This window comes from Notamacropus eugenii, chromosome 3 (assembly GCF_028372415.1).
Source record: "Notamacropus eugenii isolate mMacEug1 chromosome 3, mMacEug1.pri_v2, whole genome shotgun sequence".
Taxonomy (NCBI): Eukaryota; Metazoa; Chordata; class Mammalia; order Diprotodontia; family Macropodidae; genus Notamacropus; species Notamacropus eugenii.
In genome coordinates, this window is record NC_092874.1 from 197,944,399 (window position 1) to 197,968,825 (window position 24,427).

The window sequence follows — 24,427 nt, forward strand, 5'->3', positions numbered from 1 at the left end:
CCTGACTCTAAGTCCAGCCCTCTTGCTGCTACCTCAATAAAGTTCTCTTCCAACATTCTTTTTCTCTTATCAAAGAGCTGTCCTAAAGTAAAATTGATTACTTCAAGAGGTAATGAGTACCTCCTCACTACATGAGTAATGAGTACCTCCTCACTAGCCCCCTCAAGCGGGGGCTAGATGATTACTTGTTGGGGAAGTTGTAGAGAGAAGGTTCCTATCAAGTATCAGTTGGGCTAGAAAACTTCCAAGGTCCTTTCTAAGAGCCTCTGTGATTCTATGATTTTGTGGTTCTGATGATCAATTTTAGAGTTGAAACTATTTATACTAAGCCCCAATATTTAGCAAACATTTCCTTAACAAGGGATCCACTTACCTTCTGAGAAGAAACAAACTTTAGCCTAGAAAGGAATCTTCTAAGTTCTCCCCGGCCAATTTTGGGGGTGGTCTCCTTCAGCACAACAACCTGGCTCTCCATCAGGGCCCACCTTAAGTTCACCTTGCTGACAATTAGAGGTCTCGGATGGTTTTCAGACCCAGGCCCTGTTTTCCTGGTAACATAGAAAGCATCTTTCCAGACATCATTAATTCCAACTGTGGAAAAACAAAGGAAATAACAGTTAATGTAAGGTAATGTGTTCCTTCCTTTAGAAGAAGCACCTTCTTATACAGCAAATGGAAATGTGGAGAGCAGAATGAAAGTTTTCCAAGGATCTTGCAAGGTACAATATGGAAGTTTGGAAGATAACTATGTTTTGGTAGGAAACGATCACTGAATAGACAGTAAGAAGACCTGGTTTAAATCCTGCATCATCTGAAACCCAGTTTCCTCATAGGTAAAATGGAAATAATAAAACCTTCACTACCAGCCTCACAGGATTGTTGTAAGAATCAAATAAGACAATGTATATTAAATTTGTTGCAAACCTTGAGGTGGTATAAACAAATGCAATTATTATTTTATCATTGTGTCGACAATTAGAAATAGGAATCAGTAGAGAAACGAACCAACCAATAGATTAGAAAGGCTGAGAATTGTAATATTGGGTTGGCAATCTAACACTTATCTGGTTATTACTTAATTTGCCTCACCCTTAAAACAAGCACTGTAATATAAACATGGATTGTAATTATCAATCACTCTTATTATTGCTATTTTTGAGTGCTTTTAATGTGCTTGATGGTGACATGCTGAAAATTAGTTCATTTATATTATATAAAAGAGTTTTACCAATATAGTGCACTTAAAAATACTGAAAAACAACATAAAACAATAGGCATCTCCTCTATGGACAGCACACTGCCTCCTGCTTACTGGAATGAAGCATTTGCCTACGTCAGAAGGTCTGAAGAGTGCAGCGAAAGCCAGGACATTCCAACAGAGCCACAGTCACTAGCATTGGCTTCAACCTCAGAGGAAACAGTTGGAGCCGTAAGTGGCAGGTCTGGCTTCCAGATGGCAGGAAGGTAGAGAGGACAGGGAAGGGAATGTGGCCAGTCTGGTTACATCCCAGGTATGAAGATTCCTCAGGGCTGATACCATGAGAGAGAACAGGATGAGGAAGAAAAGGGAAAAGAATCCCAATCCAGCAGGTGAGAGGGGCTAGCGCTCCCTGACTTTAGCAAACTGAGTTCCCACTCATCCTGAGATGATGAAGACTAGAACTGCCCAATATCCTGTTAACAAATCTTTTTCTCTATAAATCCCTTCCTCTTTTAAAAATCCTCTAAGAATCACTTATTCCATGATATTTATCCTGAAGAATTCTTAACTTATTTGTCCTGATTTCTATGAACGTAGATACTTTACTGAGAATTTAAGATTTAAGGCAGACGCTAGAGGTCAACGTTGCAAGTATTTTTTTGCACTTCTCTATGTTGCTGCTCACAAAAGGAATCAAGCAAATGAGTGTGTGTGGTTCAGTGTTGTTCATGGAAAAAAACAAAACTCAAAGGGATATGTCCTGAGGATGATGGTTCAATGGAATAGTTTTTATATGTAACCAGACAATGCTTTCCCTGTGTACGTAGACTCCCACCATCAGAAAACTCACTTGCTGAAGCATTTACAGTGCCTGTATCATTAGCCAGATCCAGGAGGATTGTGGGGAAGGTTGGATGCAGAAGGTAAAGATGGTGGAGCACAGGTGACTCAGTTCCTGAGTTAAGATCCTAACAGGAAAAGAAAAAAACAGAAATACTAATTCCCCCATTTAATGCTCATCTACTACAGAAGGCAGAAAAGAAATCTGGCTAAGACAAAATTGCTTTTGCAATTAAAGGCTAAAGGTTCATTTCTTCCTATAAGAAGGATCTCAGATTATGAGAGAAACCCCATATGTCCAAAAACAAATGGCTCCACTTTCTTAACATATGAAAATCTTCTGACTAACCACTAACTTTCCACTATTGCTTTTTATAGCTGAAAAGTGTTCTCTTCTCACCAAAAAAGAAATAAAAAGCAAAGTCAAGCAATTTCTTAAGTCAATAGTCAGTTCTGAAGAGTAGCTAGCTGCCTTTTGACAGAGGAAAGAGGAATAAAATAACCTCTTTTACAGGTTTACTCACTGAATTGGATGGTGCCACTGACAGATCTTCAGCCCAAAAGAGAAAAACAGATTTTTGGTCTGATGTCATCACTGAAGTAGCCGCAGATTCTTTCATATGACATGAGAGACTGGAATTCCAAATGACTGCACCTGAGTTACCATCTACCACCATCACCTGAAAAGCATGAAAAACAGAGTAAGGACCTTACTTGGAAAAGTATGAGGGATCAGAAAAAAGAAGAGTGACAGTGAAAAATACACAATATGGCAACAACTGCTGATGGAATGATGGAATTAACTAAGAGGAACATTAATAAAGCAAGAGCTTTTTGAAGCCTGTTACTGTGAGCCTGGCAGATAACAGGATATGCAAAAGAAACTCCTTCTTAGAAGCTCTGAACTGTGAAAGTTCCAGTGGTGCCACCAATGGGTCAATCAATTATTCCATAAACATTAAGGGCCTCTCCTGTGCCAGGCCATGTGCTAAGAGCTGGGGATACAAAAAGAGGCAAAAGACAGTCCCTGCCCATAGGGAGTGTGCAGTCTCATAGGGGAGACCACATGCAAACAAATATATACAAAGCAAGATATATACAGGATAAAGAGGAAATAATTAAAAGAGGGAAAGCACTGGAATCAAAGGGGGTTGGCAAAGGCCTCTTGTAGAAGGTAGGATTTTAGTTGGGACTTAAAGGAAGCCAGGGAGTTCAGTTGTCAGAGCATCCCAGGCATGAGGGACAACCAGAGAGAATGTCCAGAGCTGAGGTATGGAATGTCTTACCTGTGTGATTAGACTAATGAGTACATATTGGGGAGTAAGGTGTAAAAAGACTAAAAAAGGTATGAGGGGGCTAGGTTATAAAGGGCTCTGAATGCCAAACAGAGCATTTTGGATGCTTCTGAAGGTAATCAGAAGCCAATGGAGATTACTGAATAGGAAGGAGACATGACCAGACCTATACTTTAGGAAAATCACTTTAGTGTCTGAATGAAGAAGGAGTTGGAGTGGGGAGAGGCTAGAAATGGGCAGACCTATCAGCAAGCTATTGCAATAGTGCAGGTTATGAGGGCTTGCATCTGGGTGGTGGCACTATCAAAAAGATGAAGGAGGCCTATTCAAAAAATGTTGAAAGGGTGAAATGGGTAGGCCTTGGCAACGGCTTGGTTAAGGGGTGGGGGGTTAAGAGATGGTGAGAAATCCAGAATGACTCCTAGGTTGACAGTATTACCCTCTACAGTAATAAGGAAGGTAGGAGGGAGAACAATGAGTTCCGTTTTACACATGTTAACTTTAAGATGTCTACTGGACATCCAGTTACAGGTATCTGAAAGGTACTTGGATATGTGAGACTGAGGATCAGCAGTAAGTTTGGACCAGGTTAGGTAGCGGAAGATTCATGTAAGATGGCAATGGATTAGCAGAGAGATCAGAGGATTTAGAGTCAAAGGACCTGGGCTTGAATTCTGGATTTATGACTCACTACCTATAACCATGGCTACTTAACATCTCAAGACTTTAGTGTTTCTCATCTCTCAGATGAAGGGCCCACATTAGAGGATCTCCAAGGCATCTTCCAAATCTAAAAATGTATTCCTATCTATAAGATCTACCTGTAAAACTGGCAGGGGAGGGGGGGCAGAGATATATAGCATAGTGTTGAGCATTGAAAAAAGTAAAGCTACTTGTGAAAATCTTACTGTTAAATATTCAAGAGGAGGAAAATGGTCAACATTAATCCTGAAGAGATTAAACTAAAAACCAAGAGTTTCCTCTTCTCCCTTCTTTCTCACCTCACAAATTGATGGAATCCCCTATTGCCTCCTTATTACTTTAGTCTCTAATAAAGAGGAAGATCTACTGCAACAAATATGTCCATATCTCTTCCATCTTTTTAAAAAACTCACTAGATCCCATCATCCCCACTACGTAGTGCTCTACATTTTTCCTGTTAAGTTAAACTTTCCATAACTTTAATACAGTGAACTGCCTGCACTTGGTGTCTCTACTTCCTGTCTTCTCATTCTCTTCTTACCCTCTGAAATATGGCTTCCAACATCACCATTCAAGTAAAACTCAAACACTATCAGTATCTTTTAATTGCCTGATTTAATGGCCTTTTTTCTATACTCATACATATTGACCTCTGCAATATTTAAAGCTGTTAATCTCTCCTCCTAGAAAGTCTCTTCTTTGGATTTTCAAGACTCTCTCCTGCATTTCAGTTGCACATCTTCAATTACCCAGCAGTCATTTCAAACTGGATGTCCAATACAAGTCACAAATTCAACATGTTCAAAATGGAGTTCAGTATCCTTCTCTTAAAACTCACCCCTTTTCCAAACTTTCCTATTACTATCATGGGTACCACCATCCTTCTAGTCACCCAAGTTCACAACCTTAGTGAGAGATCCTCTAGTCTCCATTCTCACACACCCCACCTAGCCAATCAGTTACCAAATTTTATTGCTTCCAAATTCCTTAACATCGCTCAGATATGCCCCTGCTTCTCTACTCAAATAGTCATCACCGTAGTTCATCACCTTTCACCTGGACTATCACAATAAACTCCTATTCAGCTTTCCTCTTTGAAGTCTCTCCTCAAGCTATCCTCCAGATACCCACCAAAGTGACTTTCCCAAAGTGGAGGCACAACCATATCATGCCCCAACTCAATAAGTCCCTGTGCTTCCCTATTACCTATATAATTAAATATAAACTCCTCTGCTTGGCACTTACAGCTCTTCACAACCTGACCCTTTTAAAGCTTTCCTGTCTTCTTGGATATTAATCCCCTCCACACTTTTGGACGATAGGGGTTCTTGCTGTTTCTTAAACATAAACTTCCAGCATCCTTCCTCATGCCTTTGCTCTAGACATCCTCCATGCCTAGAATGCTCTCTCCCCATATATCTGCCTTCTAGTAACCTTGGTTTCCTATGAGATTCAGCTCAAGCAGCACCTCCTCTGGGACTCCCAAGGACTCCCCCAAGGACTATTTCACTTTTTTCTTTGTATCTCAACCATTCAGCACAGTCCTTGGCATATAGGAGGCTCTTAATAATAAATGCTTATTGATTGAAGGATTGATTAATTTTCTTTCTATTTATTTCACTATTCATTCTCTTTTTATGAATGATCATTCATTTCTTTTTTGATTCTGATCTTAATAAAATAAGCATTTCCATAACAGTAGAATAGAAAAAATGACTGCACATGAAATCATGTACAACTTGCTATTTCTTTTAAAATATAATAAAACTATGATGTAACTTTCTCCTTTTTTCTTCCCTCTCCTCACCCCTGCCCTGGAGATAGCTACCATTAGATACAAATATTACACACAAACACACACACATTCATGTAAAACCATTCTACACATCCTATTTATCAGTACTTTCTCTGGATGCAGATAACATCTTTCTTCATATGTCTTTTGCAGTTAATTTGGGTATTTATAATAGTCAAAATGACTCAGTTGCTTAAAGCTGTCCTTAAAACAATACTGCCGTAACATCTTTCATTTCCCGCTCTCCTTACTGTAGGTATTTCACAGTGCTCTGTTCTAGGTCTTCTTTCTGTACATCTACGATTTCTTGTGGATCTCATCAGTACCTATAGGTTCAAGTATCTTCTCTCCTTAGGTAACACCCCAGCTCTATATGTCCAACCCTAATATCCTTCCTGAACTTCAGTTCTACTTTACCAGCTGCTGATTAAATGTCTCACAGGAATCTCAAATTCAACATGTCCAAAGCAGAACTCATTTTCTCCCTCCTTAAAACTTGCTGTTTCCCAAAATTCTCTATTTCCACTGAGGGCACCACTATTCTTTCAGTCACCTTGACTTCTCCTTCTCCTTCACCTCCCCTCACCCTCCACCACCAGAGCCAATAACTTGTTATGGTGGGAGCAATATCCTAAACCCTTGACCTCCATGTATGTTAGGCTAGTTTGTTGAGGGCTTTTTGTTTTCCTTAAAAAGTATTGAAATCATCCTCTCAACTTAATCATCTCTGGGGACTAAAAGAGCAAACTACTGATATCCCTTCCTGGTCACCTGAGTACAACACATCCATGAGGAGCTCCAGGTACCCTTGGATATCTGGCCAGTGGAACTCAGAATCTTTCCCCAAAAATACTACCCCCTTTTTTTCCTTTTTTTTGAATTCTGAATTTTACAAACATCAAACACAAACATCTCCATATATAAAGAAAAAAAATATTTTGCATGAAATTGTGAATCTGCATTATGAACAAATAAAGTCTATTTTAAATTTAACATGGTAGCACCAAAGCAACCCTATCCTTCTGAATCTCCTTCTCTTATGAATATTTTTTAAATGTTTCATTGATGTTCTTTTGTTTCTTTTCTTCCTTTAACATCTCTATCATTATCACTGCACTCTCCCATAACTTTTTTCCTACCCCCAGAAATAAATTGTAAACTATATAACTATATACATATATGTATGTAAGTATGTAACTACAAATATATATATATATAAAACCTCTAAGTGTACTTAAGCAAAATAATTCTACACACAGGACACAGCTGTCCTTGTTCTGCACCTCTGTTGCTGTGTCAAGGGCAGTGCTCTCTTTCCATTCACCCAGATGCCCATCTTTGGTGTCACCCTTGACTCTTCACTCTTCCTCATCTCACATCTCCTGAAGTTGCCAATCCTTGTCAATCTCTCTCCTCTTTCACCTTCTCTCCACTTATACACCCCCTGCTCTAGTTCTGGGTCTCCTTACCTTTTGCTCAGACTATTGTAACAGCCTCCAAACTGAACTCCCTGCTTCAAGTTTCTCCCCACTCTCCTCCACCCTCCCCATAGCTACTGCAATGATTTTCCTAAAGCCCAGGCCTATTCACATCAGTCTTCCACTTAATATGTTCCAATGGCTCCCTATTACCTGAAGATCAAATATAGACTTCACCTCACATTTAAAGTCTTTCACAAGCCAGACCCAGCCTGTTTTTCCACTTATTACCTGCCTTCTCAAGAACCGCACTCACTCAATCTCTGCACTTCTGCCTTGGGGCCCATCCTGTCTAGAACGCTCCCTCTTCACCTTCACTTCTACCCAAAGCCTTTCCTGATCCCCACAGCTCCTAAGTTATCTTTTATCTATTCTGTATCTCTCTGTGTATGTACAGGGCACCTCCTAAAGCTACTTTAGAAACTCCTTTTTAGGGCAAGGACTGTTTCATTTTTGTCCCCAGCACATCACAGTCATGGACTGACTGATGGACAGCCCATGACTGGAATCATCTCTCCCTCATCTCTCCCTCTCAGAGTTCTGCTCTTTATTCAAAGTTGAACTCAGATGCCTTCTCACTCCTCAATTGTTCCTGTACGACATAATATGGTACAAAAATATATTTGTACTATATAATTCTTTGTATACATGTAGTATCTCCCCAGAAGACTACACGCTCCTTGAGGAAAAGGGACTGTTTCATTTTTATTTATATCTTCAGCACCTAGTATAGTATTTTACCAGGTGATTAATAAATGTTTGTTGAAATAAACTGCCAAATTTATTCTTCAACTTTAGCTCAAGTGTTAAATCTCCATAAAACTTTCCCAGGTAGTTGTACTCAAATGGTATTGTGTATTTGTTTGTTTAAGAGCTGAATTCTAAACTCCTGGAGAACAGAAACCAAGTCTTATCCTTTTTCCCCCACACACTGTAATGTAAACAAAGCTGGGTATGTATTAAGCATTTCCTAAGTATTGCTGACAAATTAATTTCTTGAACTTTACCTTCTTCATCCCATCTCCATACTGTGCCTCCAGCAGGAAATCCAAGGTCTGGTCATTTGTGAAATATCCAGGAGTAGGTTGGCTAAGAGTGCGAACAAAGTAAATAGTGAGAGAGACAAGAACTGCCATCCTTCTTCTCAAATACAGGTCCCAGGCATCAAGCTGGGCACTTATTCTAGGCAATTCTGAGACATAGGGAAGGAAACTGAAATTTTAAGAAATAAGAGACACTACAAAAGACATATACAAACCTGTGTAGGCCTTGGAGATTCAGCTTCCAATGACGTGCAAGGTCTTGACCCTGAAGAAGGACAAGGCTCTGTCTGGTTGTGATGAGGAGGTTGCTGCAGTTGCTGTCTGGTGCCTTTACCATCTGGAGGAATTCAACCCCATCACTAAGGGAAATAAATATAAGCAATTTATGTTCTGTGACCCCTCTGGTTGGCTTTTTGTGTACACCTTATACTTCTCACTTTCATTTAAAGAGTGGGGATGCTGCCAACCTGATTTTCTTGATCTTTAGGATATTCCTAGCTGGTCCTCATACAAATACTAGGACAGGCACACAAAAGAGTGTTGTTTGGACACATCTCTCAATGAAGTATTCTGGGGTGCAGGAAAGATAATCAGGCCAAAATTACAGAAAGATGGAAGAAACCATGTGCCTGAAAAACAGAATGCCTGAATCCTGCATTAAAATCTGCCAGTGACTAATGATTTGAACTTAACCAAATTATTTAGCTTCTCTTTAAAACTGGGACCATCATATTATTACCTATGTACCTCCCAGAGACACAAAGGAAGTCAGTAACAAAATGCTGGAAAAGCCCTTTAAAGTTCCAGAAAGAAAAGCACAAATTACAATACGATAATAAACAAGAAAGGAAAATAGGATTCCTATTACGCCATCGTAATTTATGCTAAACAGAACAAAATGCTCAAGGTGAGGTAAGTATATGGATAAATTATGCAGCAACCCTTTTATCACAGCCCTATTACAGGTTAAAAACAAGTTTAAAAAGCTTACATGATTCTGGGATCTCCCACACCCAATAAATAAATGGTAGCTGCAAATGTACTGTCACCTTTCCCTGCAAGAGTTGAAGTATATATGCCATGAAGATGACCATGACATGCTTTTCCACATAAATACAGCATTACTGACAAACTAATACAGAGCACAAAGTGTAAATGGAGGCACAGTATAATGAACACAGTTTCTTCTCTAATCCTGTGCCCCAGACAACTCTGTAGGTTCCTGTAGCACATGGGCATTTGCTGATTTACCCAAAGGCTTTACCATCACCAAAGTTATAAGATGACAGCCCTACCTATAAACGTCAATAAGCTCAGACAGGTTGACAGATCTTCTCTTCTCCCACTCTGGTTCCTCTATCTGCAACGAAGGCGGTGAGCTGTCCCGGTTTTGGGCCTGGACAAAGATATCCTTCAGGGCGATGGCCTGAATGTTGCCTAGCATTATAAGAAGAAACCAACACTGAACTAACAAGCCAATCATAGGGTCTAAGTTGAATGAGAAGTTCCAACACAGTCTGACCAGATGGGTCTGACTCAGGAAAAAAATGGGGAAGTGACTAAAACAATTGAAGGAAGATGACTGGCCTCTTAGGAGGTGTGAAGGGGAAGAAAAGGACCAATACAAGCAAATGGACAGGGCAGAATCCTAAGCCTCTGCCAGGAAGAGATACTGTAGGGGACCCTGCCAAAGTCTCCCTTACTTTCATTGTGTGCCACAAGAGAGACCTAATCACACCCATGGGCACCCTCCTTACCAAAGCCAAACAGGATATAGATCACCCCATGGGTGGTGATGTGAACCTCAGGACCAATCAAATTGCCCTCTCTCACGACGCTGTACTTCACAGGCCGACCCATAGGAATCCCTGTCTTGCCTGAAACTAGCAGGAAACAGAGATCTTCCTGTAAAGATGAGAAGAAAAGGTGGGCAGCAGTGAAGAAAATGGTAAGTTAATGGAGGAGCTGACATTTCCTATCAAATATCATACTGGAAAGAGTGTCAAAGATCATCTGGTCTATCCCCCTCAACTGAAATCTTCTCATTAACTAAAAGAGTAAGAACATATCCCAGAATCAGAATGTGTGTAACCAAAGTTATGTTGCTCATCCTCTACTAGTATGAAGGTGACCTCAGTTTAATGGAGCTAAAAATGCACAAGGGTAAATGCCCAGGTAGAGATTGGACCATCTTTCCATCCTCAGTAACCAGCCCAGTTTAGGGTGTGGACACAGATCAGAGGAAGGCAAGAGAAGTCTTCCTCAACAATACATGATGCCACCAAGAAATCTGGCCTGATCATTACTATGGTAGTTGTTTTGATAGTATTACGATCAATGGAATGTCATGTCTTGATTTCAGCATGGTGTCTGACATGATCTCTATAACATAGACAAGATGGAGAAATTTAGCCAGGGTCATAGTACAGTTAGGTAGATTAAGAGCTGTTCAAACAACTTTATCCAAAGAATGCTGGTTAATTAATACATGGCAACCTAGCTATCAGAAGGGGAGTCTCTCTTAATGGCATGATATAAGTCAAGTAGTCAATCTAGTGTTGTGTAAGTTAACTATAAGAAATTAACTATGCTAAGAATTGAGAAAAGAGTACATTCTAGGCATAAGGAATCACCTGTTCAAGTTAAATTACCAAGCACTTATTAAGCTCCTACTATGTGCTGGGCACTGTATTAAGTGCTAGGGATACAAAGAAAAGTAAAAAGAATTCCTGCTCTTGATGAACTCACTGTCTAAGGGGGGATAGATACAACATGCAAATAACTGTGTACAAACAAATTATATACAAGATAAATTTGAAATGATCAGTGAGGGAAGACCCCAGAATTTTTTTCTTTTTTTCAACAATTTATTAACTACTTAGTACAGTTCTTGGAACAGCAAGTGCTCAATAAATTCTTTTTCATTCATTCATGAAGACATAGGAAGCCTGCTTATTAAAAACACATAACACAAAAGTAGAAGAGACAGCTAAAATACTGAATATCACAATAAAGATTCCAAAATTCTGCAAAGGCTGAAAAGCTAGGACAAAACTAACAAAAGGACAATTATCACATAAACTTAAAGTATTGCAACTAAGTTTAAAAAAATAATAGGGCAGAGATAAAGGATGGAGGAGATATAACAGTAGTTCACATTTTTTAAAAATGGGAGATTTTAATTAACTGTGCTCTCAATATGAGCTGAGTATAATGTAATATCATCTTAGACTGCATTGACAGCAGTACTACACAATGCTCACATCAAGGCAGTCCCTAATAGTCCCATTTAATTCTGCATGAGTCAGAACACATTTAGGTACTACACTTCATGATGGATATTGACAAACTGAAGAATTTCCAGAGAGAACAATCAATACTGTGAAGGGTCTGGAAACTACTTTAAAAAGGAGGAGAAGGCTTACAGAAAGATTATTCAATTCAGCTGAACTAAAAGAGAAGCCCTAGAGGGACATTATCACTGTCTTCAAATATTTGAAGGTTGCCATATGGAAGTAGGGTTAGATTTAACACAGAAGGTAGAACTTTAACAGAAGGGTAAAAGTTACAGGGAGTCATATTTTTGCTAAATATACTTGACTTTCATGGCTTTCCTTCTGTCCTCTGTGACTCCTTCTCTATTTTTTATTAGTACCTCATCCTCCTTCCAAGTCTTAAACACAGGTATTCCCCCCACACCGCAAGGTTCAGTTCCTAGCCTATTTTCTTCTCAATTTCATTTACTTAGTATTTATTAAGTGCCTGCTAACTACAGGGATACAAAGACCAAAGCAAAATATTGTCTGCCCAGAAGAAACTTTTAAGCTTATGTACTTCAAGGTATGTCCAAGGTACGTACAATACAGAACAATTTCAGGAATGATGCACTAATGACTGAGGGCATCAGGAATGGTCTCAAATAGAAGGTGGCAACCATGCCTGGAAGGAAGTGAAAGATTCCAAGAGGCAGAGAAGAGAGGAGAGGACATGGGGTATGAGAGCCAGTGAGAGCCTGTGTAAAAAGCACCAAGGTAGCAGAATGAATGGCATGGACAGAAAACAGTTTGGCTGGAATGAAGAATGCTTGAGGAAGAGTAATGCAAAATAAGAGAAGCTGGAGCCAGATTCTCTCTCTACCTGATTTAATCTACCTTCTAAGGCTTCCATGATCACCTCTATACAGATGACTCCCAAATCTATATTCCCTTCCAATTTCTCCCTGAACTTTCATTCCTTATTTTCAGTTGCCAGTTGGATATTTCCACCTGAATTACAAAACCAAAGATAGTGCTGGTGGGACCTCTAAAGGCTGTCAAGTCTAATGCCTTCATTTTAAACATAAGTAAAATGAGGCCTCGAAGGTAAGTGACTTTTCATAGGTCACACAGACAGTAAGACCTCTTACTGGTGTGATCTGAGGCACATTGCTTCACTCTAGGCCTTAGTTTAGATGACTTTTGCGTGCCTTTCCAGCTCTTGTAATCTGTAATCTTGTGATTTGAGGGAGCAGGTTCTGGCTTGAGACCCAACACTACTGACCGCAAATCCATTACATTTTGTGTCTCATCACCCTGCGTCCTACTGGCACTTCTAATCTAATATGTCTAAAACTGAACTCTAACCACTTGCTGCCAAATCTACTCTTCCTCTTTGTTTCTCTATCTCTAAATTCTTACCCTCAAACCTGCTCTCCCCACTAATTTCTCAGGCTCTACTTCTGGCACTACCATTCTACTAGTCACCAAAGTTCAAAACTTTGGCCCTCAATCCCCATATCTAAGTGATTGTCATGTCATGCCAATTCTATCTTGGCAATATCTCTTGAGTCTTTCTCCATCTTCTCATTTCCACAGCAACTACTCTAGTGTTTGCCTTCATTCTTTTCACTTAAGACAATCATAAGATCCCACTAACATGTGTTGCTGACTTTAGTCTATTTTCCTTCCAGGTTTTTGGTACTTCTATCCTAGTAATCTTACAAATGCAGTGATCTAATCATATTACTCCACTTAAAATTGTTCAGAATATCCCTTAATGTTATTGTTGTCAGTCATCTCAGGCATGTGACTCTTCATGAATCCATTTGGGGTTTTCTTGACAAAGATACTGGAGTGGTTTGCCATTTCCTTCTCTAGCTCATCTTACAGATGAGGAAACTAAGGCAAACAGGATTAAGTGACTTGGCCAAGGTTACACAGCTAGTACGAGTCTGAGGCCAGATTTGAACTCAGGAAGATGAATTTTCTTGACTCCAGGCCTGGCACTACCTACTGTGCCACCTAGCAGCTCCAAGTGTACATAACAAATAAGATATAATTTGAAACTGCAAGGTTCTTCATCATCTGTTTCCAACCACTATTTCCAGCAATATCCCATCAATTCCCACATACTTGACGTTTCAGCCAAATTGAACAACTCTATCTCCTATATTCATCTAGACTTCTGTCTCTAATGCCTTTACTCCCTATTCTCAGAATGGACTCACCTTTCTTCCTCTCCTATATCTGTTCCTATACCTTTCTTCCTTCCAGTTCTAACTTGGGTGATTCTCTGACCCCACCTTACCAAGGAAAAGTGATCTCTATTGCATCAAATTTCTCATTGCACACGGTAAACAATTAATTGATAAAAATATATTTCACTGAATTCTAGCAATACAAAAATGAAATGGGCTACCTTGCAAAGTAGAGTATTCTCTATCTCTTGAACTATTTAAGCAGATTCTAGATGATCACCTATCAAGGGTTTAACAAAGGGCATCCCTGTATTTAGTGGGATGATAGTTTAAATGACTTTGATTCTAAGGCAGGCTATCTTCTCTGAGCTAACCAGGCCCACCTCCATCAGGAGTGAGATGTAGACCCCAAGAACTAACCTCCAGAGATGAGAGACTACCATAAATTTGGGTGCTAAATTGTATCATAGTGAGCTTTTACTATATAAATCCAAGTCATCTCTTTGTTGTCCACATATCCTGATTTGAATGGGATACTTCCACAGACACAGTATTTGTTAGTGGAAGGGTCAAAAGAAGTTAACAAAAGGTTGAAATCCATTTCTCTACTCTCTTTAATTTTACCATATTATCTTTATCACTTCCCAAGGAAAATTACTCCCTTTACATCAACCCTGAATGTATTCCATGTAAAACTATAATTAGGGTGAAACAAACAAGGCAATATCCTGGGTACAGCATAGAAAGAGCTTCTGCTGGATCTGGAGTAGGAAAGAAACCAAAGCCTTTAAAGGCCTAGATCCTAGTTCTGTTCACCATCTTGAAAGAAGCCCTGCACCAGAAAGAAGCCAGATAGAGTGGGAAGAAACCTGTCCTGGGTACTAATGCACTGTTTTCTTTTCCATGCAACCATAATCTTATTAAAGAAACTTCCTCTCTACAATGTTGAAAACTATCCCTTAACCCCTAGGGTCTCTAGAATAGAATTACTAATAATGATCAGGAAACTTTCACCCAACTGAACAGATTCTTAGACAAAATTAATACTGAGGCTGATTCTGGTATTATTGGTCTAAGTCTTAGGTCACTGCAAATAACTGCCTAAGTTCATGGGAAGTAAGAAGAAAAGTCTCCAAACCTTAGTGGACCACTGAAAAGGAATCAATTTTTGTTCTACCTTGCAGGAGGTAGAGTATGGCTTGGGATACTAGAGAAGAAATACATGCTATTCCTGATTGCGCTAAATCTGTTCTGACTTTTACCACCAAGGTTGGTAAATTCTGATCTTTTGTAAACTGTAATAAATAAATAAATAAAGTACTTTAAAACATAACATGAGAAAAATATGCATTAAACCAGAGTGGAGTAGTCAGAGATAAAACAACAGCAATCAGAATAAATTAGTTGTTTTGGTTTTTTTAAAAAATAGAACCACAGGTCCAATTTCTTAGCTGAAAGCTTCAATTAATCAATAAATCAATGTCAGGAAAATAGACAAAAGTAAAGCAGACACTTAGCTTACATTCTACCAAGGGGAAAAAATTATCCCTATAAGTAGGTATTGAATAGGTACAAAATCAATAAAAAGTAGTCTGGGAAGGGAGGGCACCAGCAGTTTGAGGGGAAGGGTAGAATAGGAAAGGCTACAATAGAATTCATCACAATACCTCATATCGGTAGACTACTTTACAGGTTAGAAAAAAAATTCCTCTTTATTATGTTCTCATTATAGTGGGAAAAGTGGGAAATGACTAACCCTCAATTGAGGTACTTCTACTCTCATATTCTTTCAAAAATGAGGGTCATCTAACTGAGGCCATACCGGTAAAAGCCCAGTGGTCAGAACAAGGAGATCTCTAACTCCATCATCATCCAAATCTGGCAGCACCACCGCTGGGGTGGTCAAAGTCCCACTGGACAAGTGGCTTGGGTTTAGAGTCCAAATGGCTTTGCCTATGGGAGAACAAGCAGACTAGTTACAGATGTGACTTTGTATTTGCACCACCCCACACCCCCTAGAGAAAAAAAAAACTGAGCTGGAGAAATAAAGTCACCTCCTTTTCCCATGTCTCCTCCTTACTTCACAGCATGTGGAGGTGGGGAACTTGTTTAGTTAAACAAGATAATGTATTAAATTCATATATGATTCAAAAGAAGTCACTGAAAACAGCCTGGGAAAGAATGAATTTTTTTGTTGGAGGGGAGGGAGACGTTGAAGGTGGTTTGTTGTATGGCTTGTCATACAGCCAAAAATTAGAGAGAATTATTCAGAAAACCTAGTCTCTATCTCTACTAGAAGGCCATTTAAACAAATATCAGAATAAGTATGGAAGATTGCCTTGAAAGATAGCTCATGAGTCATATAAGTATCAATGTTACCACCTCTTTTTAACCAAAACTTGCATTTATTTCCTGGATTGACACCCATTTTACTCATTAGATTTAGTTTCTAATAACTTTAAGTTGTTTCCATAAGTCAACTATACACTCAAAGAAGAAAAAATCTGAGGGAATTCAAAAAAATGCAGGCTCAGAAGGCAATTCCAAAAGTGGAATTCTAACAATTATAAACATATAAACACCCTGAGGTGACTACTTTATAAAGGAAATAATATTTACCTGAATGTACAAATTATACATTTGCTAAAAATCTAGATATGTCACTTAATTAATCACACATAATAGGGATTTATTATTTTTACTCCAAAACTTTACCTGGGAGGCAAAACCCAGTGACAAATTGTGCCTCAAATGTGTATTTTACAAGTAGCACATAAGTAAGTCTAGTAGCGTATACCATTATTTAATTATTTTCAATGCAATTAAGGTTTCCTGGCTAAATAACCAAATTAGTATTGCTTAATAAGCCTTGACTTCTTAATGAATTTTAAAGCAGCTAAATTATGTGTTTAAACATCAACTCCTATGTGCTAATTCTGACATTACAAAACTTGAATGTCTTTGGGGGAAAAATAATAGATAGAGAGAATGTTGGTGAAACCAAAGTCTCAGGGCACTTTTTGTTTGAAGAACAACACATTTTTTTGTCCAAACTAAACAAAACATCTAAACCTGAATTTGTTTTGCTCAATACTCTCTAGTTTCTTCCCCTATGCCCTGTAAAATATGTCTTTCAAACTAGGAAATTAAACTTTCCATCATAGAGGAGGGCAAGGAAGTCCCCACTTCCTATTAGGATGATCTAACCCATTTTCATAACTCATAATTATTTCTCCATGACATTTCATCTTTACCTGAAGTTGCGTTGAGTGCACTGAGCAGCTTAGATATCCCAGTCACAAGACAGATGGCTTCTGCTGAGTCTGCTGGAGTTAGACCAGAACATTGCAAACTTTGTGCCTCCTCTGAGAGAGAACTGGTCCAAAGAGTGCTACCATTTACCCCTGAAAGAGCCAGAAGAGTGGCCCGGGGCTTAGGGATACCTGCAGGCATGTAAGAAAAAGGAGGAGAAAAGAATTACTTGCTAGTATTTCATATGCACCAAAAACTGTAAGAAAACCATTCTCTCCCCTCAGGGAGTTTATAGTCTATTTGGGGGTCAAAACAAAAATGTACGAAAAGTTAAATAACTAGATTTGAACAACAGTTGAAGACTCAGTTTTTCCTGTCAAATGAAGAGAATGATACTTTTTAATCTATCTATGAATAACAAAATATGCTGCTCCTTTTCATGGAAACAAACAATGCCACTGATCCTTAGTGAGTGCTCTGAATTGTTTCTCTAGGGGTAGTAATGAATTGGCATTTATCCATCTAAGTGCCCTCACTCATCCCTCTTGTGATCAATGAATGATGCCTATTTATAAGGCAGCAGCCAAGGGTGTGAGTGCAACAGCTCCATGGCCATGGATAAAAGTAAAGGGAGTTGGATTCTGATGGGCCTTAAACACATGATTTTACTCATGGGTGTAAGTGATCATCACCATGATTCCAACAGTACAGAATCTCTCCTTATGAGCTATTAAAAACCTAGCAAAGAAAACTTTTTTTTGTATTGAGAGCTACTAAAGCAAAGAAAAGAGAAGTAAGAACCATATATAAGATTTTTTTAAAAACTTAATCATGAGTTTTTAAGTAAATAAAGTATTTCACTAATCCCCTTTCTAATTTAAAAACAAAGAACAAAACTATGCAATAAATCCAATAAAATAAGTGCAATGCCCCTAATTGAAGGTTGGACTTTTTTTCACACTCTATTTATGCCCAAATGGTTTATGAGCATTGTAAAAAAAAATTCATACAAGAAATTTCTAGCAGCAAAAGTAAATTCAAAGTTTGATACTTTTGATGAACAACTGGATATACATAATAGGAACATCAAATAGATATCTTAGGACAAGAAATTTGAATAGATTACTCTCATCCTCAAGCAAAAATATAAGTTAGATGGTTTTCCAAACTAGCTATAATAATAACAATAGTAATAATAATAATAGCTTTAATCTTCTTTAATGAATGCTTCAGCCATGTAGGGAGAGATATATCAAAGTCTTAAAGTTTCCCCAAAACTCTTCTAACCAAGTAGATTCTGCATCATGTCTCTTACCTATTAAACTCCCATTTCGTAGGTTCACGAAGGAAAGAAGGACATCAGGCAACCCATCACCATTCACATCAACCAGTTCCAGGGGAGACAAGTCCCCACCTATTATGTTGACAGAGGAAAAAGAAGGTACTTAGCAAATCTATCAACAAGCAAATCTATCAACAAGTCTGGTACTATGTACCAGACACTCTTCTAGGCACTTGGGACACAAAACCATAAATGAAACAAACTTCATAAGGGAGCTTCCATCTATCAGAGAGATAACATGTACATAAAGATATACAAAGTGATGGGGAGGGGGAGGTCAGTAACATCTGAGGGAATAAGGAAAGACTTCAAGTAGAATGTGATATTTGAACCAAGTCTTAAATAAAAAAACCAAGGATTTCTAAAAGGCAGCAAAGGAAGGGGCGCCTACCTTGTATGAGAAAAGGTCAAAGCCATGACACAAAGCAAGGAGATTGTGTTTCATGTATAATGAACAACAGTAAGCTCAATTTGGCTGAATTGTAGAGTGAAAGAAGGGGAGTGATGTAAAATAAGGCTGGAGAGATAAACTGGAGTCAGATTGTCAAGAATTTTCAATGACAGAGGAATTTATGTTTGATTACAGAGGGAATAGGAAACCACCAGAGTTTACTGCGTATGGGGGAAACAGACCTTGCTTTAAAAAAATCACCTAAGCTGCTGTGTGGAGGATAGACTGGAGGGGAAAACCATGAGGGAAGGAGATCAATTAAGGGACTATTTCAATAGTCTGGGTGAGAAATGATAAGGGCTTCAAACTAGGGTAGTGGTCATTTGAGCAGAGAAAAGATAGTTATAAGAAATGTCAACATCTTGGATATGGAGGGTGAGGGAGAGGGAAGAATCAAGGATAATATCAAGGTTGCAAACCTGAGTGCCTGAAACAATGGTATCACCCTAAACAGAAATAGGGAATTCTGGTAGGGGGAGTTTTGGGGGGGTAGACACTTAACAAGTTCTGTTTCAGATGGACAATGTTTTAAATGTTTATGGGACATCCAGTTTGAAATGGAACTTAGGAGAGAGATGAGGGTTAAGTATTTAGGTCTGAGAATCATCTGCATAGAGATGATAATTAAACAAAGGAGGAGGTTATAAGTTAGGTTATAAAATGAAAGGTTGAGGTTATAAAATGAAAGAGCATAGAAAGAGAAAAGGGGCTGGGCCAGAACTTTGGGGTACATTCACATTTGGGGAACATTACATGGAAGACTGGTCAGCAAAGGAGACAGAAGAAATAGTCAGAAAGGCTGGAAGGAACCAAGAAAGAACAATGTCATGAAAACCCAGAGAAGAAAATATTAAGGAGAAAAGGATGGCAAACAGCATCAAATGCTGCACAGAGGTCAAGAATGATAAGAAATGAGAAGAGGCCTTCAGAAGTGACAACTAACAGGTCATACGTATCTTTCAAAGAGGCAGTTTCAATTCAGTGATTAAGTCAATAGGACACGAAGGGCTTCTATCTCAAGATCAAGACAAGCCTCCAGTTATGAGACCTGATCCATAATGGAAACCACTGGCATTTGTCATACTATTCCCTAAGTTTGAGGGGGAAGTAACAGTAACAGTTTAAGATAAGGTATGGAATCTTTTCCCTGCCTTTTCAACCCAGTGTTCAAAGAGATCCCCAGGGCCCCATCAGTTGGGCCAACTTGCTAGTGAGGATGCACAAAGAACACAAAAGGGTGCAGATTCCCCCTTGAAGAAAGGTATCCCAGACCACAGACACCCTCTTTTGCCTTAGGATGACTGAGAATGGATACAAAGGAGCAACTGAGCAGTTTCTGTACTAAAATAATTCAAGGGATTATAAGGAAACCCATAACTTTTTTTTTAATCTACAGCCTTCTATTGATCCACTGTAAGCTTGTATGAAACAGCCACTTCTGGAGTGGCTCTAGGAAACACAACAAGTAGTATATTAACTCCTTACTCTGTACCACCTTAGCCATCTAAGACAGAAAACGAAGAATAAATAGATTTTTATAGAGGAACTGAAAGTTGGCTAAGTGCCTTACCTATGGAATAGCATCCTATCCTTGGACAATCAGGCCCTGGGCTCTTCTTATCACTAAAAATCCACCTTTCTTGGGCATTCCACTGCACTGGTGCAAGGGCAAGGAGTGTCCCACTGATAAGAGTTTCCTCCTTTTGGAGTCTATTTCAGACCTGTCAGCTGGACAAGGACATTCCTGTAACGCAATGATTCCTTAGCTTGCAGTAGTAAAAAGCACCAGACTTGGAATCAGAGACCCTGAGTTCAAGTCCTATCTATGCTTGTGCTTTAGGCTTTCTGAGCATCAGTCTCATCATCTATCTCCCTTACATGAAGATTAAATGAAATACTTCATGTTAAATGCTTCATCCCTGTAAAGTTACTGTATAGATGAAATTACTACTATTACATTATGCTGTACCATTATGATCAGACAACTCTCTTAGACTAACAATTCAGAAAAAAATGCTGAGCTGCATTGGGGGAGGGAGCTTCAGGCACCAAAGGAATCTCAGATCTAGTCCTCTCCCAGCCACTCAATAGTAAACCTTATTTTAATAAGGTCACAGCTCTGGCACAAAAAAAAAAAAAAAGCAAAAGCATTAGGGTTAACTTCACCTACCCCAAAGTCCCTCAACTTATTACCAAATTTTTTTCAAGAGTTTTGTAACAATTAGAGTAAGTGTAAATTAATTTTGATTGAAAAATCATGAGGTAATCAGGGACCCCATGAAGTTTCAGAAATCCAGAGCAGGAAATAAAGCTACTCACCTCCTTCTGGGCCTAAATGGCGGCTCCACATATTCTGCAGATCTCGGGGAGGGCAAGGGATCAGAAAAGCACATACTAACACCAGGATCATGGAAATCAGGACAGTGAGCAAGAAGATCAGCGTGCGCACATGAGACACAAGTGAAGACGCCGCCTTCTGCTCCAGACCGCCAAGAGGTGGCGAAGAATAGCCCTCTGTGGTGACTTCTGACAGATGCTGCTTGGCAGGCCCAACTCCTTCTGCATCTGAGTCAGGGTCTGGCCCTTCTTCCTGGGGGCTCTTTCCATTTTTGACACCCCCATTTTTCTGCTTTAGGTTAAGAACAAGATCATCTTCACTTTCATCACTGTCAGCCTGGGTGAGAGGATCGTATTCCCCTAAATCTGGACTCTTCTTCCCTAAGGGCAGAGAGAGCTGTCACCATGGATAAAAAGGAAAAAAGATAAACCCCAGATGAACTTTGAGCTCTTTAAAGAATGCATTCATTTGTGGTCCAGACCAGTGACTTCACTGCTGTACGAACTGTGGGTGAGGAAACCCCTTCCACTAATACATAATGGCAATTACTCTGCAATTTAGAGTCCTACAGAAAAGACTAGAGCACTGAGAGGATGCGTGATTTGCCCAAGGTCAGGGGTGGGGAACCTGCGGCCTTGAGGCCATATGTGGCCTTCTAGGTCCTCAAATGTGACCCTTTGGCTGAATCCAGACTTCACAGAACAAATCCCAAAGTATTTGTTCTGTGAAGTTTGGATTCAGTCAAAGGTTTGCACTTGAAGACCTAGAGGGCCACATATGGTCTTGAGGCTGCAGGTTCCCTACCCCTATCCAAGGTCATACCATCAATATTTGTGAGAGATGACACGAACACAAGTTTTCCTAACTCTCAGGCTAGTTCTCTATACACTATACCACACTGCCTCTTGTATATCATCAATCAACAAGCATTTATTAAGCACCCACTATTTACCAGTACTATGCTAGATATTAGGGGCTGCTAGGTGGTGGAGTGGATAGAGTGCTGGACCTGAAGTCAGGAAGACTCATCTTCCGGAGTTCAAATCCAGCCTCAGACACTTACTAGCTAGACAAGTCACTTAACTCCGTTTGCCTCAGTTTCCTCATCTGTAAAATGAGCTGGAGAAGGAAATGGCAAACCATTTAGCTTTGCCAGAAAAACTCCAAATGGAGTCACCAAGAGCCAGACACAATTAAAATGACCAAACAATAACAAATGCTAGGCACTGGGGAGGCAAATACGAAGAATAAAACAATCCCTCTTCTCATTCTAATAAGAGATACAACAAGAACATGTAACTATGTAAATATAAGGAAAATAAATACAAGATAGTTAAATACAAAGTAATTAAGGAGAGAACGCACCAGTAGTTGATAACTTTAAGAAAAGACTCCCTGCATAAGGTGGTACTTGAGCTGAATCATGAAAAAAGAGAGGGATTCTATGAAGCAAACGTGAGAAGAAGGTGCTTCCCATGTATGGGAAACAGCTAGTGCTAAGGCACAGAGACAAGAGATGATGTGATGCGTGGGATGAAAAGCAAGGTTAGTTTGGATGCACCATAAAGTAAATGAAGGGGAGGGGGGGGGACACGACACTTAAAATCTGAAATGTGTACAGTGCTACTCTAATGCTTTGCTGTGACTTAGAAGTCACTCTACTTCCTTGAATACTATACCAGAAGAGTCTAAGCTCAGGAAGGTCCTGCCAAGTTGTCAAGGTCTTTGCTATATGATGGATGATTGATTATTTGAGCACCAATCGAGCTAATTTCAGAGAGGATCACATATAAAGAGAATCAATCACTAAGTGATTGATATTTGGGGGAAGAGCAAATCATGAAGTGGTTTCCTAAAGTATGAAGCACCAGAGGCAACAAGCCATCTGTGGAAAGAGAGACAAGCAGAGACAGGATAACTCCAACACCTGCTGAAAACAAATGATGGACGCAGCAGAGCAAGGTAGTTATTCTTCTGGAAGCTGACATGGCAAAAACCAAGCTGCAGACAGCAGCCGCAGAGTCCGTGACAAGGGCGGGGGGGGGGGGGGAAGAAAGCAGCAACGAGCAGTCATGTTGGCAAGGAGAAATGAGGCACAGGGCCCCAGCCCCTGTATATAATATAAAGTAACTATGAAATCAGAGAGGGAGAGGTGAAGGAAGGAAGGAAGGGAAAAAAGCACTTATTAACTATCCACATGCCAGGCCATACACTAAACACTTTAACAACACTACAAGGTAGGTCCTCCCCTAATTTTACAATTGAGGAAATTGAGCAAACAGAGGTTAGGCATTCCAAGCATGAGGAAATCTGCCTTTGCAGAAGCAGAAGATGGAATGTTATATACAAGGAACAACAAGTAAAATAATTTGCTGGTAGGTAGAATATATGTGCAGAGAATAATGTGAAATGCTCCTGGAAAGACAAGCTGGAACCAGATTATAAAGCTTTTAAATGCCAAATAAAGGAGTTTGTATTTTATCCTAAAGGCAATGCAAAGGACAGGAAAAGAGAAAGACTGGAAACAAGATCCAGCAGGAGGCTATTTCAATAGTCCAGGCAAGAGCTAATGAGTGCCTAAACTAGCGTGTTGCCTATGGGAGTGAAGAGGAGACAGATTTAAGAAAAACTGTAGAGGTAGAACTGATAAAATCTGGCAACTAATTGTAAATAGGAGAGTGAGGAGGGAGCATATGACTCTAATGTTATACAAGGTGACAAAAAAGGAAAGTGAAAAGGATACTTGTTTAGGATAACAATGTGTTCTGTTTTATATACATTAAGTACTAGGTGCCTAAGATTCATTCAGGTGGAGATAAAAGATTCAGGCTAGGTTGAGCTTGTAGAATCGTAGATTTAGAGCTGAAAGGGATCTCAAAGGCCATCTACATCAACTCCTTCATTTTACAAATGAGGAGATTGAGGTCCAAGGAGTGCCAAGTAAATGATTTGCCAAGGCTATAAAATTCATATATATATATATATATATATATATATATATATATATATATATATATATACACACACATATATATATACATATATATATGTATGTATGTATGTGTATATATATATATACATATATATATATATACATGTATGTATATGTATATAGGAAAGTCAGCCAAATAGAAATGCTAACTGGACATAAAGTAGCTAAGAAAATCACTGAGCCTGTAGAGAGAGGAGACAACCTAAGAGAGAGCCCTGGGGTAGGAGGATGCTTAGTTGTCAG

General features: G+C 39.2%; 1 protein-coding gene across 1 annotated transcript in view; it reads right to left on the reverse strand.

Annotated features, from left to right (window-relative positions):
* Positions 1–24,427, reverse strand: part of FAM234B (family with sequence similarity 234 member B) — a 31,615-nt gene that overhangs the window by 1,412 nt on the left and 5,776 nt on the right. The window contains exons 2-12 of the mRNA XM_072653893.1: positions 21,174–21,572; positions 18,377–18,475; positions 17,064–17,252; positions 15,632–15,762; positions 10,112–10,259; positions 9,650–9,791; positions 8,570–8,713; positions 8,319–8,400; positions 2,566–2,721; positions 2,052–2,169; positions 374–591 (exon numbers count right to left, since the gene is read on the reverse strand). Of these exons, the coding sequence (XP_072509994.1) occupies positions 374–591; positions 2,052–2,169; positions 2,566–2,721; positions 8,319–8,400; positions 8,570–8,713; positions 9,650–9,791; positions 10,112–10,259; positions 15,632–15,762; positions 17,064–17,252; positions 18,377–18,475; positions 21,174–21,572 (1,826 nt within the window). The remainder of the gene's footprint in view (positions 1–373; positions 592–2,051; positions 2,170–2,565; positions 2,722–8,318; positions 8,401–8,569; positions 8,714–9,649; positions 9,792–10,111; positions 10,260–15,631; positions 15,763–17,063; positions 17,253–18,376; positions 18,476–21,173; positions 21,573–24,427) is intronic.